We start from the raw sequence: 15,632 nt of genomic DNA on the forward strand, positions 1-15,632 counted from the left end.
AGTGGGAGGAAAGTTGCAAAGCTAATTGCTGGTGTGAATGTGTGGCAGATATCCAGAGCAGAAAACTGGACAGGGTGAGAAGTCGGGGCAGTCTTGCTTCTAAATAAACGAAACTTCAAAATTCAAAATAAGAGAAGTATTCCCTGAACAAACATGGGCACAGATCTGGGTTCCTAGTTCAGGATGGCCTTCCTCCATCCATTTTAAATCTCATGTGAGGAGATGAGCTTATTGGCTGAGCCCAACTGTGTTTGGTGGTGGCAGTCCTCCACCAAGTGGAAGTCATTAAGGGCTGATGAAAATTACGTCTGGACGACCTTCAGATAGGTTAATAAAGCTGTGACTTAAATCACATCCTTGCATTTTGTCTTCTTCCATGTGCACGTGGGACAAAGGAACCACCTGCTTTATAAACAAGCTTTTGATTTGAAGTTGTGCAAGGTACTAGCCCACTGAGACAAGCCTGTACAGTGTCATTAGATACTCACTTACCCTCTTCACCCCAGAATGAGATCACCATGTAGTGGTCTAATTGGGAATGCAACTTTACAGTTTCACTGTCTTGTGTAGGCTTCCTTACACCATGCAATTTCATTTCTCTGGTAGCCCACTGACTCAGTAGCATGATTTTTATCTCTAAAACATTTGGAAGAGCTTGTTTACTCCAAATTCAATCTCCACTGCTGCTCCTCTCCTCTTTCCTGATAATTCATCTATCAGTGGGCAGTGTGCAATGGTGTTTCCAGGACTTAGCATTTGGGATGGCAGATGGGGAGCGAACAATCTTCTTATGGAGGCAGGGAACTGTGCTAATCAATCCTCTGCCCACTTCAGGAACTGTTCATTTACAGTATCCACTGCAATCTGTTGTATTTCAAAGCTGCTGTTGATCCATCTTTTGTGCCCCAAATTGTTATGATGTGTTCTTTTCCTTTCTGAAAGTAAACTGAGCTCAGCAGAGCTATACTAAGACTGAAGTTTGCCCTTATGTTTTCTGAGGATAGTGAAATGAACAGAGAAAGTGCCAAAGAACTTCAACTTAACAGAGCTGAACTGAGAGAATTAACCCACAAAGCAGGCTGGAAATTGCCTTACCTGTAGTACATGACTGACAGATTCCATGATGGAGGAAAAGGCAGGCTCATTCAAGTAATCTAGGTTTAAAAGCTTTCAGACCTCTAAGGTAAGAGGTGAGCAATGTTCCTGTTTTATAATTCTCTCATTCCTTCCTGGGTGACAAATACTTTTAAAGCATATTTAATATGCCTTTGGATGGACTGCTTATAAAAACAGGAGAAAATGCAACAAGCAGGAGTCCGTGTTTGATCTAAATGAACCAAATGTGTAGGTGTATCTGAAAGCTTTGCAAAACTAGGAAGATCTGGGCTTTTCCTGAAAGCCTGTCTTCAAGCTGCATCAGTGTAGTGAATATACCTGAAGGCAGTATTTAGTACAGTCTCCTCAATGCGTACTTAAAGGCAAGAAGAAAAAAATAAATGCATGCGTTGCTATAAATATAACTGCAACATAGTCTGTTACTGTAAAAAGTACAGAAAAAAAGCCAGTCAAGACAAAAATTCACACAACACCCATATGACTATACTACATTACTCTGAAAAACAGAGCCCTGCTTATCAGTTATTATATGAATGCTTACAGCCCTTTGATACTTTTTGTTTCAGTCAAAGAGAAGGATCTATGACTGCTTGTCAGTCGTTTTCCTCAAAAAGAGTTTGATGGCAACAATCATTTTATGAAACAAGAAACAGGAGCTATTGTGGCTATATTTTTCTTTCAATGAGCAACGCAATAAATTTTGTCACATAGTCCTCATAAAGCAATATCTACGTGGGGGAAAGCTTTAAAGAAATGCTTACCGGATCACCTCCAGACGCAAAGGAAATAGACTGCATATGGTGATTTGCTATGATCTGTATGGGTCAGAAAGGATAAATGTGAGTCAGTAAGCTTTCTTACAGTTTACCCCTTTGATTTTTTTTTTTTTTTTTTGCATAGGGGTGAAAATCCAAAACCAAGATCAAAATGACCTCTGCATTTCACCTACAAGGAGTGCAAAGAGTGGCATGATAATATAAAGAAACTTAAGGATGAATGTATCTGTGCTGGTGTTCTTTAAAACAGCAGCGTGGCAAAACTGCTAAATGTGCTCAGAACTCCAGTAAATCATATAGATCTGTCACATAGTATCTTTGGAGAAATTTTAATCTGCTAAAGCTCACTTTCTTTATTGCAAATAGTGATGAATGGAGCAAAGGGTCCTATTCATCAAAATAGTTTTCTGCTGATGCCACTCCAGTGAAATCAATGAAATCATGCCAATTTGCTCACCAGCTAAGGATCCTAACACTGCTTCCAATACCTACTGTGTCATTTTATGTTTCAAACACCAACTTCTTTGCAATACGAAAACAATTTTGAATCTAGCTGCAATGTAGCATTACGGACAAACTCTCAGGCATACTCCAGGGCATCTGAAATTCAATTTACTTATGTACAATTTGAACTAATATGATATTTCTTTAGGAAGAGACAAATTGTCATGAAACTAATACAAGGAGAACTGCTCTGCTCCTTTGCTATTCTGAGGTTTAACTTCTGAAATCTTTTAATAATGAAATCATGAAACAACCAAGAAAGAAAAGGTCATTTGAAAGAAAATTTCACTTGATCATTTGAGTCACAGCAACCATGCCAAGGAATTTGTCTGGTATAGGATAGGCGCCTTATTTAGTGCCTCAGAGCATGTGATAATAGTAATTTGGATCTTAATGGACCACTTTGAAGAGACTATCACATACTTTAGAAAAACGTTTTGGAAAAAAATGAGGATAAAAAGATGTTCTCTGGGCTGTTTTCCCCATCTTGCATCTTAAAGACCTGAACTAGCAACTCTCTTCCTTGGAAAGAAAAAAGCCTGACATGAGTTTATCTGCATCTAGCTGCTTTGCTAACTCAGAGAGAGCTGACTACTATTCGTAGTGCTTCTTTCATATCAAGAGATCTTCATTTTCGGTACTCCCGCTTGTCCCACAGCAGCCTCTGAAGATGTGATTAATTTTTAGCGTTCAGTGGTAAACCATCATTCTCTTACTCATCAGTGAGGATTTCTTTCTCTTTTCCCTTAAAGAAGTGATCCTAACAATAGAGATGTACTAGTGAAGATTTGTTACACATTTAATGTTTGTCACTATCTTGAATTGTGCAAATAATGCAATCTTTCAGATAGGCATCATAAAACACAAAAATTACTTCAGATTGCCTGAAAACTTACTTTTCCAAATTCTAAGAAAACAGAAAAGTGCTTGAAACCATCAGCTGATGTCAGACTTTTTTTTTTAAAAAAAACTTCCACAGCTAAACAGTTTATTTACTTGAGGTTGGGGTATTCCCCCCACCCTCAACAAGGCAAAGCAAATTACCAACGCTTTGCATTGCCTAATATGAAATGATTCACAAGTATTGGCACATAGTTTAGAAACATTTCAGTCTACCCAAATCTGCATTATAAACGACAAAAGAAAATCATCTTCCACTCATCCCTGCTTGACATGTTCTTGTGGCTTAAGCCCAGCCAGTAATTAATCCCCATACAGCCGCTCACTCACTCCCCCTTCACCCAGGGGTTGGGGAGGAGAATCGGAAAGGAACGTAAAACTTGAGTGTTGAGATAAGAACAGTTTAATAACTGAGATAAAAGAAAAACAAAAGAACAACACTAGTAATAGTAACAGTTATAATAAAAAGGAAGGAGAAGGAGGGAGAAATGAAATCCAAAGGGAAGGGAGAAAAGAAAACAAGTGATGCACAATGCAACTGCTCACCACCCGCTGGCCAGTGCCCAGCCAGTCCCCAGGCAATGATCAACAGCCCTGGAACAACCCCCCCACCCAGTTCATATACTGACATGATGTTCCATGGTATGGAATATCCCTTTGGTTAGTTCGGGTTAGCTGTCCTGGCTGAGCCCCCTCCCAGCTTCCCATGCCCCTCCAGCCCTCCTGCTGCCAGGTCGAGAAAAACTCAGAAGTCTTTGACCTAGTACAAACACCCCCCAGCAATAACACAAAACATCCACATGCCATCAACATTGTTCTCACACCATAGCCAAAACACAGCACTGCACCAGCTACTGAGAAGAAAATTAATTCTATCCCAGCCAAAACCAGGACATATGTTCACAAAACTGTTGTGCAGGGGATACATGCACTTGCTTTACTCCTATCCCAAGGGCTAACAACATTGTCCTATCTTTTCTTCCCTTCCAGCTACTCTGGGAAAAATAGGCTATTACAGAAGTTCATAGCCATCTTCCTGGGTGGGGCCTCAAAGGACAAATCTGCTGGGCAGTGCTTATTTTCAAATCAAATACTTGGCACAAACAAGAAACCCTTAAGGGAGACCACAGCCAGACTGGGATCTCTGAGAAACCAGATGTTTCCCAGTCCTGCAGCACCCCGACCAAGTCTATCTCAAAAATAATTATGTGAGAGAAAGATAAACAGTTTTTTCAAATCATAGAAAAGGCAAAGCATCTGGGGAATGATTCCTCCCTGGGATAAATCAGTTTAACTCCATCTCTACCCTGACTTCAGCTGAAGACAAGGCGACTTTCAGGGTCTGGCACTTTTTTAGTAGATCTAATTAACACCAAGTTCCTGTGCTTCTGACTGGTGTCAACTATCCCTATGAAAAGCACTGCTGTGTATATTCCACAATAAGGCTCCAAACCACTGCAACTAGCCATAATGCTGCTTCCTCAGTTTCAGTGCTCCCTGCAGAAGATTATGTTTTTTTTCTTAATAAGGATAAAAACTAAGATAAATCAATGAAAACTTAAAATAAACAACATTTTTTTAATAGACAAAGTATGTATTCTTTCTTATTTTTTAATCCTGAGGCTCCAAGGACAGCAGGAATTTCTTTTTATTTTCTCTCTGGCTGTATCTAGGCAGAAAGTTGTGTGCCCTAACGCAGTATGTGGCTCACAGCAAATAGAACAGCAGTGACTACGCATGCCTGTCCGCTTTCTCTTTATATATACCCTGAGCAAGGATTTTTCTCATCTCATACATCATTCACAATCCACTGCAGTGATTCCCCACAGTCTGTCTGTACCTTCAGCACAATGAAGAAGAAATAGGCTGCTTGAAACAGGCTGCCTTGTCTCTCTAAAAGACTAGAATTTCACTGCACTGCAGAATCCCTGCGGCTGTATTTTTACCAGCGTCTTAGGAATAGATTGCTCATTAAGGCTCTAAATTGGAAGAACGACAACAAAATTGGGAACATGCATTCAGTCCTTTAGCCACTTACTCCAAATGCATCCCTTTTAACATTCTGAAAGTTTGTAATTGTACCCAACAAGAACTCCCACGACCAGAAAATGCCATTTCATGTCGTGGGTCTTTTAAGAGCAAAACCGATCTACCAGAAACAGAGCAAGAAGAAAATAATTCATCAAAGCGGTGTTGAATACTGGAACAAACTATGACTCCTACTATGCTTTATATGCTGTTTTCATTCATTTTATAGACATTATTGAGGAATAATAACTTTGAGCAACTGAGTATTTGGCCAGAAGCAAATAATGGTGCAGTAGGCTGTTCATCAAAAGCCTCACAAATTAATACGGCAGTTACACTCACCTGTTTTGTATCAGGAGTCATTAGGTTTAAGCTGGTGGTGGAGATATTCAGCATTATGCTCATTCCTGCAAACTGAAGATTGCTCTTTCCCAAGATGCTAGAAAGAACTTTGCTTGGTGGCTGTGAGGGGGATGAAAAAGCACATTTTTGTTCTCTGTTTATTTGGGATGACCTTCATTGTATGCAGGGTTAATTGCATCTTAAAGGTTTCTAATGTCACTGACTTTTCAAAGAACACTTCATCGCAACAGCTGTTTTCCTCTGGAAATAATTTTTCATTTATACTACTACTACTACTGCTAATAATAGTAATAATAGTGATAATAGCTAGGCAGGTATTCATACACTCTTGACCTAACAAAATAGGGGTTTTGTGAGATAGCGAAGTCTCATCTTCACCAAGGGACCAAGTAAGCAGACTTAAGATGAATGCTTTAAGTCAGTATCTTAAAATGGCATGTTCTTATTCTATAAACCCCATTTCAGCTCCTGAAAATAAAGCTGTAGTTGGCATCTACTGACTGCTCTACCCCCTTTCCACATGGAAAGTGGGACTCCAGTGATACTGAAGGAATGCTCACAAAAAGAGATACAGTGTCATTGTTGTTATGCTTGTAGACTTCTTAATGGGAAGAAAAACCCCAGACATAGGCTAAAACTTCTGTATGCTGGGGTACAACACACAGCTAAAGATTATTCCTAACTCAGAGCATAAGTACAAAGTGTTGGAATGTAATAACGGGGATGTAATAATATGACAACTTTTTTAGGCCTTTCATTCACTAGATCTCTGGAGGTTTTGTAGCAATACAAGTTATGCTGCTAAAGCAAAATCTGAGCAAAACCTCTCACCTTTAACAGCTATGAGGAAACATACAGCTGCATGACAGCAGCCTCATTCAGATAACCTGTAAAAAATCACATTCCCCAGCCAGAACAGACCAAGTCCTTCCACTTTTTGTGCTTGATTGGTGGATATTTATGCTGGTCTTTAGGATAGAAAGCAAAGCTGTGAACGGAGGCCATGTTCTTCTGCCACTGTATTTGCATTTGCCTCAAGCTGCCTGCAAGCTTGGGAAGTTTTCTCCCTAGTAGGATGCACACACTTGTGTTTCTTTACTCCTTAAAACTATCATATATTAAGTTTTAGCTTCTTATCCTTCTGTTTAATTGATTAAAAATACACTACCTACATACTGCTCGTATGTAATATTTGTGCTGCACCATTTTCACTTTGTCATGTTATAGAGCTAGTACTTCATTAACTTCTCTTTAAAATAAGCCCTTTTGAATATTCGTTTCTCTTCCTTCCTTAAACCTTCATGAATCCTAGCTCATGCCTAGAAATCACCTGCCCACAGTGTGGGTAAAGGTGAGAAGTACATGTCACCTAAGCAAAACTCGTAAGCCACCAGTGGCAAAAACATGCTCCAAGTGCAGACTGGCAAAATATATCTGTCTTTTACACTTATCTGAATTATTGTTGCTGGGCAAATTTTCTTCTCAGTCAGTACACTTACTTTAAAACTTCTATTCCTTTTCAATAACTGATAAGCAACATTGCTTCTAAAATCAGTAACACAGCAAGTTATCTCACTAGGCACTTGGGACTCTGTTTATCCTACCTTTCCATGATACTTTCTGTCATTTTGCTTTCCAAGGAAAAAGTTATTTTCCTTTTTACTTTCAGGTTTAAAAAAAAAAAAAAAAAGACAGAGAACATAGAAATGCCAATGAGATAAATGTGGTAGTGGTGGTGGTGGTGGTGAAACCACAACCTTAGTTTCTCAGACAATTTCGAATTACACTGTGACATATGTTGTCACATACACCTTATTTTACCAGGGGAAGATTCTCCATTGCAGACAAGTTGCATTTCATCCCATCCCTTTCTGCTGCAATTCTGTCTAGATGGTGGAGCAGCTGGAAAAGCAGGCGGACCTTTTCCTTCACCTGCCCATTCTCCTCCTGGACCCAACAACACACACAAAGGCTGTAATTAATTGCTTTCTATGCTCCTTCCCTTAGAGTCAGCATTAAATCCTGGCTTTGCCAGCAGACCCCTGGTAGAGTAGGTGGTGCAGGAGCTAGGCTGAGGCTTACCCCACTTGTTGCCTGCAGATCCTAACTCCTACCACACAAATAAGGATAAAAGCATGGTAATAACTGGGTCAGGCTGTTGCCTAAACTGCCGAATTACTGAACTCTGATTTAATGTAACAAGTATGTGCACAAAGTTTAGGTCAAGCTGACCCTCCCTCTCAAGTCGTTAAATGACTCATCCTCCCAAGTACCCACCATCTCAAGTCGTCAAACTGATGAATGAAAGGACTTTTAACCAAAGGAGTCAATCTTGGGAAATAAAGAACAGATAATGATAAGACACCATTATGTTATGTAAATTATGCAGAAAGAAGCCTCCAACTGAGAAACTTCTGGCCACAAGAGGAGACAAGCTGATAAGGTGTTTCAAATGACAGAAAATTGGTTGACAGTAGGAGAAAGGAAATCGTGGTCATGGGAGATCATGACCTCCAACTCAACAGATATCCCTACCCCGCTGAGAGAGGGCAGAGCCCGCTCGGGGAGCACGGCTGGTTGGCAAAACCCTTCAGCAGCGCTACCTGAGGCTGCCACTGATTTGCGTCAGAAGTGAGGGACTTGTAACCAGTCCTGTGCCTGAATGAAAACGAATGTGTGACGTACTGTGAATGTGCAAGTTCTCTGCTGTATGTGATGTGTACCCTGGAGTAACTTGGTGTGCGTGTTAGGAGGAAAGATCCCCCGTGCACCCAGTGCTGCAATAAACCAGTGTCGGCTTTCTAAACTGCCACTGGGCTTGGAGAGCTTTCCTGGGTACAATTTTTGGTAACAAGGCTAATGCCCATTGGACCTGCCATCAGTGCTGGCCACTGAGGATCAGCCACAGGTGCTTATGGAAAGAGCATAGGGAACAGAGGATCACCTGGTATGTTCTCTCAATTTCCAGAGATCAGTGATTTCCAAACTCATTAATTGTCACTAGTAGAGCTATGGTCCAAGAACAGATCTAATAATTTTCAAAACTATGTATAGTTTTGGCCTCTGCAATAGCTTCCAGCACCTATTTCAACAATTTAGTCATGCATTTTATGAAAAGGCATCCCTTTTTGTTTAAGTTTTCCACTTGCAATCTACAAAGGAAAGACAAGAAAAAGGAGGGGGTTTCTACAGTAGGAGCATAAAGGCAAGCCACAATCTTTTTCCTAGATGTACTCGTACTCGTAGATGCCTGTAAAAGCAGATACTGATGAAAAGGGCAAGAGGCAACATACAGTGGGTGAAAACAGCCAATACTTTAAATTACTAATGACCTGCAATTCTCAAAGCTACTTTAAAGTCACCTGCCTGCTGTGTCTGGTCTCCTCTGTGTTGTAACTAAGAAAACACAGTCAACTGCACTACAATAAAAGAAAATACCTTTCGTTTCTTGGAGGTTCCTTTGGCACCAGGCACAGCTTCACAAACACGACTGATTGCTTCCCTGAAGAGACAAAAAAAAGGCTTTATGGCAACCAGATGTGTGGGTTTCTTCATTTTACTTGAAATGCACTGGGAGAAAAGAGCTTCAGACCATATTTCTGTTCACAAGTGAGGTTAGGTAGTGGGTCAGTTAGCTCTTCTCAGGGCTAAAAACAGGTGTCATTCAAATTTAGATTATTTCAGTGTGAAGCAGAAGACAGTAAATATTCCATGTAGTGTAGGAAGAGTACCTTCAGAACTACAAAGGATAAAATGTTCTGTCACACTATTAAAAAAACCTTTTCTCATCATAAATTAAAATATTTGTCTTTGCACCTTATTAAGCCATGAGGAATCTGATCATAAAACATATCTTTAATCAAATTGCTTTACACCTTTTTTTTCAAACCTTTCTTGTAATGTAAAAAACCTATCATCTTTCTTACTACTATAATATGCACTTTTCCAGTCAAAGCAAAACCACCTGGCTTTAGATAAAATCAGAATCCTAAAATATTCCTGGTAATATGCATGTTGTATACAAAACACGCAATGTACAAGATTTTAATTTGTTCAATACAATCTGAATAATTTCTTTGTGGCTCTACTTTTATATTGTAAGCAAAATTAATGCCATTAACATTTTGCTTTATCTTTCTAATATTTTTTCATTCTTCCAATCACAGTCAGGTTGAATGAGAGAAATGCATGTTGAAAATTGATTTGACTTCATATTGTCTCATAGGACAGTAACTGTATACTGCAAAAACTCTTGAAATCATCTACTGCTACAAACAAGTCTTAAAGATCTTTTCAGTATTTAACAACTTATCTGAATAGCCAATCTGGTGTGTATTCAGAATTTTCTCCCATGCACACAGGGACCTTCCTGAGACCATTAGCTACAAAGCTGTAGCAGATCTGTCCCATTGATACTGTAGGACAGAAGGGCAGAAGGGTTGCACAGGGACAAGTAAAGGTGATTCCAAACCTTGTTTAGCTGTTTTAAATACAGATTGAGATTAACAGCACATTATAATTAGACATAAACCCATGCAAATAAGATGTATTTTACAGGGGAAAGAATACAGAATGGGAGAAAATGAACTACAAGCTACAAAGAGCAGTCAAAATAATCTAAACCTTGAAACATCACATTGATAAAAACAAGGATTATTTTAATTTTGTGCCATGTGCAGGATGGTATTTCAACTATGCATTAGGTGAATGCACAGGTTCAACAAGTAAGTCAGGAGAGAAATGTCATATAGATATCAGCATACAACATATATTGGCTCAACGAATGCCACAGATTTATCCAGTGGCAATCAGTAATCACTATATAGTTAGGCCTTGTCTGCTTTTACCTAGGGCACACTCCAAAGTTCAAATCACCTGAAGGAATCATATGAACTTATTATTTTTGGGGGTGGAACAGGCTATGCAGCAGGTTTAAAGTCCTGTCATTCTGAATATTTTTTTTATTTATAGCAGTTTTTCATATATATATATATATATATATATATATATATATAATAGCAAGCCGTCATCAGAAAAGCTTTCAGACACACAATCCTTTCTTCAGGTCTAGAGGAGAGCTTGTTTGTTCCACAGCTTGTCTTTTTCCTTTTTTCCCCTCAAACTACATCTGCTCAACTAATAAAACTGCCTCTCACTGCAAGCCCTGGCCTGCATATGCTCTCAGACCATCACAGCTACAACAGCGCTCCATTTCACAGTTCAGCATTTTTATTTCACTCCTGTATTTACCACAATGCTTCTTTAACTCGAAACAAGTATTTTAGTTAAAGTAGCTACTCACTTGTCTTACAGAACAAGTAAAAATTGTTTGGTTTAAAAGAGCAGCCCTGATGCATCCCAGAAATACAGCACCTCAAGCACCACACACAGTGATTGTTGTGATACTGTGACATAGGTTACTTTTTCATGAAAATGTAATAAGGAAAAAGAAATATTATTCTTCTCCACCAAAAACGCTTTTCTTTGACTCAGGAAAAGCAAACAGACATTATGCTATAGAGAGCCATCCCCTCAGCCTTGCTACTGAGCTAGTACTTGCGGTTTCCCATCATTTTTTTGCACTGAACCAAATCCTTTGGAGGCAATGGAGTGGGAATTCCAGGCCTGTGGCAGTCCCAGCCCACTGGTATCTTTCAGACCCATGCCTCTTGCTTCCCCAGGTGTGTCTGAGCTTCTCGAGCATTTTGGCTGCAAGTTGCTGGCACACAGGTGTCACCAGCACTTAATCCTCTTTGCCTCCTCCAGCTGTCTGATTAGTGCACCAAGACCCCTCACAGGTTTTGCTCTCACAAAAAGGATTTGTGTTTCAGAGATACAAACTGTACTTGAGGGATAAATCTGCCTGTAACTTCCTTTCTCTTCCTGTTTACCTCCACTGTCTTCTCTCTCTAGCAGCAACATTGAGCAGGTAGGAAAAAACCGGAATTTTCAGGCCACAAGACCTGACAAAAAACATTTACAAGCTTCCTATTTTTCTGGTGCAGGGCTGGGATTTGTAGCGGGTTTGCTGCTACCTCTCCTGCCTGCCAGCTCCTGATAAATGGAAAGTGTGTTACTCAGCAGACCCGTCTGACTCAAGGACCTTGCTGATGAAAACCGCCACTTTGAGCACAGGAGGGGAAGCGCAGGGGCGGGAAGGGCTGATGCCCAGGGCTGGGGCTGGCAGGTGTTCGTACACCCTGCCAGGGCAAGCACTGAGCGGCTGGAAGGGTAGAATAGACATCCTCTCAGTCAGGGACAAACCACTATAGATTTTCCAACTGCCTGTCTTCCTTTTAGTAAACTACCTTGGTTTTGCCAAACTCTGTGATCCCAATGTCTGCAGGAAGACTGGAAGTGGGGGGGAAGGACCTGAGGAAGGTGACAGCTTGGCGAGACACAGGTCAGATGAGTCAGGGCATCCGACCTTGACTTTGACAATTCTTTTAGCTTCTGGTTTTGACACACTGCGAACACTGAATGTATTCAAGCAGCTGTGGGGTTTAAGTTAACAATGCTTTTGATGAAAATGTCGGGAACTTCAGAAAAGATATTCATATAGCAATTCTGCCTAGGCAAGGTTGGAGCAGCCTGGCAGCAACTCTTTGTGTACCAGCAACAAAAGGCACAGCACTCTCCCCATCTGGGAGTTAAGGAGTCTTAAAGAAGTCTGATGAAAACAAGAAAAAGGACAGCTGAATACCCCCCACCACACTGATACGCACTTTTTCTAGAAGGTTCCTGGATCTCTCTGTTCAGAATATTCTAGATAATTTTGGGAGGCAGTGTCTTTACACAGACAACCTGGTGATGTGGAAAAGACATCCTAAAGACTTCTTTCTAGCTTGCATTGCCAGGCAGCACAGGGCAGATAAAAGCGCTTTTTTTGCAGTAAATCAAATTTGGAGATGCCTCTAGAGCACAAACACCTGAGCCAGAAATCAAGCCCAGAAATAAGATATTGCTGCCAGGTTAAGAGTGCTGTTACCTGTCTGGTGTGTGCAAATGCTTGTCTAAGGAAGGCAAGAGCAGAAGTTCCGGACATACTTGCATGGCTAAACGGTTGCACAGAATTTGGAAAAGCTGGATGTGACTATATTTGCTTCCTTGTCGAATAACTTTCTTATTGGAATAGACACATATTACACCTTTCTAAGCCACATGCTGTTTCATTAGCTAGGCTCAGATAAATACCAGTGTAGAGTTATCTTCATCCCTTGTAAAATTAGTTACTGCACTGTCTGCGGTAGGGACCACATGCTGAGTTCCAAATCTGTCCGAGAGTATTTTCTGCTTTGCAGATGGTCATACTGTGGAGTCATTTTGTTGGCACAAAACATGTTATGTATTTTGAATATGATTTCAGCATGCAAATGTATCCCATGAAAAATTACCAATATGCATTTTCTGAGGCTGACCTGCTGTAAAATTACTTCTCTCAGGGACAGAAAAAAAGACATTTTACATTGCCATTTTTTCCATTAAAAAGGCTAATGCCCTGATATTTTTCATAGCTTTAGTCATATTTTACCCTGACTGTTATATAAAGTAGCCTACTCAGGAAGCTCTGATCTATTCCTTTATGAAACACCATCACATGTACCCTCCCCTTCTTGTGGTTTCAAAGGGGGTTTTGGCTATAATGCTAGGTTTTATGGTTGCTACTTTTAATTAATATGATTTAATTGATTAAAAAGCAGAATTCTGGAACTCATATTTCGGGGAAATGACAGGCACATACCAATTGCATAGATTTTCTCAACATATTTTTAAAAAGTACAGCCATCTCTTCTGAGACAAGAAACTGATTAGTTTTTAGTCTGCAGTGTTTTGTATGACAAGACATAAAACCTACTAATATCCTCTTGCTAGTATCTTCTACCATCCTATAGTTACTAAGTTTATCTTTGCCACCTCAAAGTGTAGGGCTTCACAGGTTAAAAAAACAGACATCAAAAGACGGACTTTTTAAAGAAAAGCATGACAAGCCTAGAAGAATTGTACAGAAGGCTCCCAGGTATTTCTTAACAGTATTATAATCCTGTCATTTTAAAAAATAATTTATAAATCATTACCGTGTTGGTTGTACCAGTATTTCCTGAGGAGAAATAAAGTCTATACTAAATGAAAAAATAACTTGCTTCTGAAAAAGAAAAAAACAGAGACCAAAAATAATTTTTAGAAATCCATTTAATAACGGAAGTATTATTTGTTCATTTGCAAAACAGGCAAAATGAGTGTGTGCTGTCCAAAGCACAGGGGATATTCACAAGCTCTGAAGACTAAACCACTATATTACTTCTTACACAACTGTAAATGCCAACTGGCAAATTGACCATATTTGGAAGATGTAAGGATGGAGAAGTAGCTAAGGAAAACAGAACAGAAAGTATGGATAGGAAGGGTAGGCTAACTGTGTGGCATGGATGCACCTACTGCCACAAATTCAGAGTACCATGTAGGCAGCACCCCTGTGGGGAAGCCCCCAAGACAGTGCCACAGAGACCAAGTGATGACATTTGTCACACCAGCCTGACCAAAGCGAAGCCTGTCCTGACCGCACAAGTGATGGAAAGCCTGGAAGAAAAGGTTTGCAGAATAAGGCAACATCAGCAGATGTGGCACGCAAGCTGTTGTCAATCGTAGAGTAAGGAGATGACGACTCCTCCTTTTCTTCCCTCAGCTCCTCATTTTGTTTCTTGAAACGGAGTTTTTTCACATGTAGAAAATCTACAAGTAGAAAATGAAAGGAAGCTGGCCGACTTCATTTTTGGTTTATTGAATAAACTTCATACAGTAAAAGGGTTGTCTTTGGCAACTGTTAGACATAAAGTACCACATGGTATTAGGGATGTAGTATGCAATCTATCCAATGGTTGCTATTCTTATGCTCCTGCATCTTCACTGTGAGACTTACATCAATCTGCTAACAGGAGTCAATGCACTTGAGAGGACTCCCTTGCTTTTACTGCCCAAGAAACTTTTTATCCATTGGTATGCTCAATGACAGCTCTGTTCTCACTATTTACAGATGATGTAACTTTTAAGGAATATTTGAGGGAATTTCAGTACAATCCGTACCTTCTTTTTCAACATGCAAGTAAGTTTCAAAAACTCTGTTTCATTCATCAGTAACAGGGAAGTCTACCTCGAATCTGATGACTTCTTCTAATACAGTAGTTCTGAACAATGCTCTTATTTTTAGAAATGGAGAGTGAAACTGTTTATCCAGTAGCACAAGTTATTTAGATATATCTCTTCACTCTGCATGCACACACAGTCAGATTTGTGTTTAGCAAAACTGGAGCAAACATATCCATCTTTATCTTACAGCGATGGGAAATGCATGCCACCAACAGGCGAAGCCAAAGAGGCATACAGCTGCTCCTCCACTGCTGAGAACACAGTCATACATATCTGCATTTAATCATTATTTAGACTCTGACAATCTTGGTCCAAAATTTGGGGTACTTTTCAAAGAGGAAACCTCTTAAAATACTGGTTGCATTTTTTATGAACATGAAGTGATGGTATACAAAACCTTGATTTTGCATGCACACCTACAAAAGCCTGCCTTTGCACAATCCTCCACCTGTCAAGAATAAGGTCAATGACACCAAAAAACTAAAGAAAAAGGTACTTGAAGGTTTAGATCTGTTAGGTAGCTCAATCCTTGAACGTCTTTTGTGACCTTCAGGCTTTATTCCACTCAGCCTGGTCTCTAGCTGTTTATCCTAGTAGTAGTCAGGCAGATGGAGAGATAGAAATTAAAATTGTCTTTTGTTGCTAAATCAGGATCATAATAACCTCCAAACTGCGTCCAGCCTCAGGTCATTTACTATAGTATCTTCCCTCTCAAAGTGTAGTGCACCACAAGTATTTCAAAGCAAAGCATAGGAAACCTTACAAAAGTAAAATGCAAAAATTTAGTCTAATGAATATTTT

The 15,632-nt window shown here is 39.8% G+C and overlaps 1 protein-coding gene across 5 annotated transcripts in view; it reads right to left on the reverse strand.

Moving 5' to 3' along the window:
* Window positions 1–15,632, reverse strand: part of SHC3 (SHC adaptor protein 3) — a 112,185-nt gene that overhangs the window by 24,969 nt on the left and 71,584 nt on the right. For all 5 annotated transcript variants that reach the window (XM_080373039.1, XM_080373038.1, XM_080373036.1 and 2 more), the window contains 3 exons: window positions 9,126–9,189; window positions 5,667–5,786; window positions 1,878–1,931 (listed from right to left, as the gene is read on the reverse strand). In XM_080373039.1, coding sequence (XP_080229165.1) covers window positions 1,878–1,931; window positions 5,667–5,786; window positions 9,126–9,189 — 238 coding nt within the window. The remainder of the gene's footprint in view (window positions 1–1,877; window positions 1,932–5,666; window positions 5,787–9,125; window positions 9,190–15,632) is intronic.

The sequence above is a fragment of the Falco punctatus genome (genome assembly GCF_963210335.1).
Source record: "Falco punctatus genome assembly, chromosome: Z".
NCBI classification, from domain to species: domain Eukaryota; kingdom Metazoa; phylum Chordata; class Aves; order Falconiformes; family Falconidae; genus Falco; species Falco punctatus.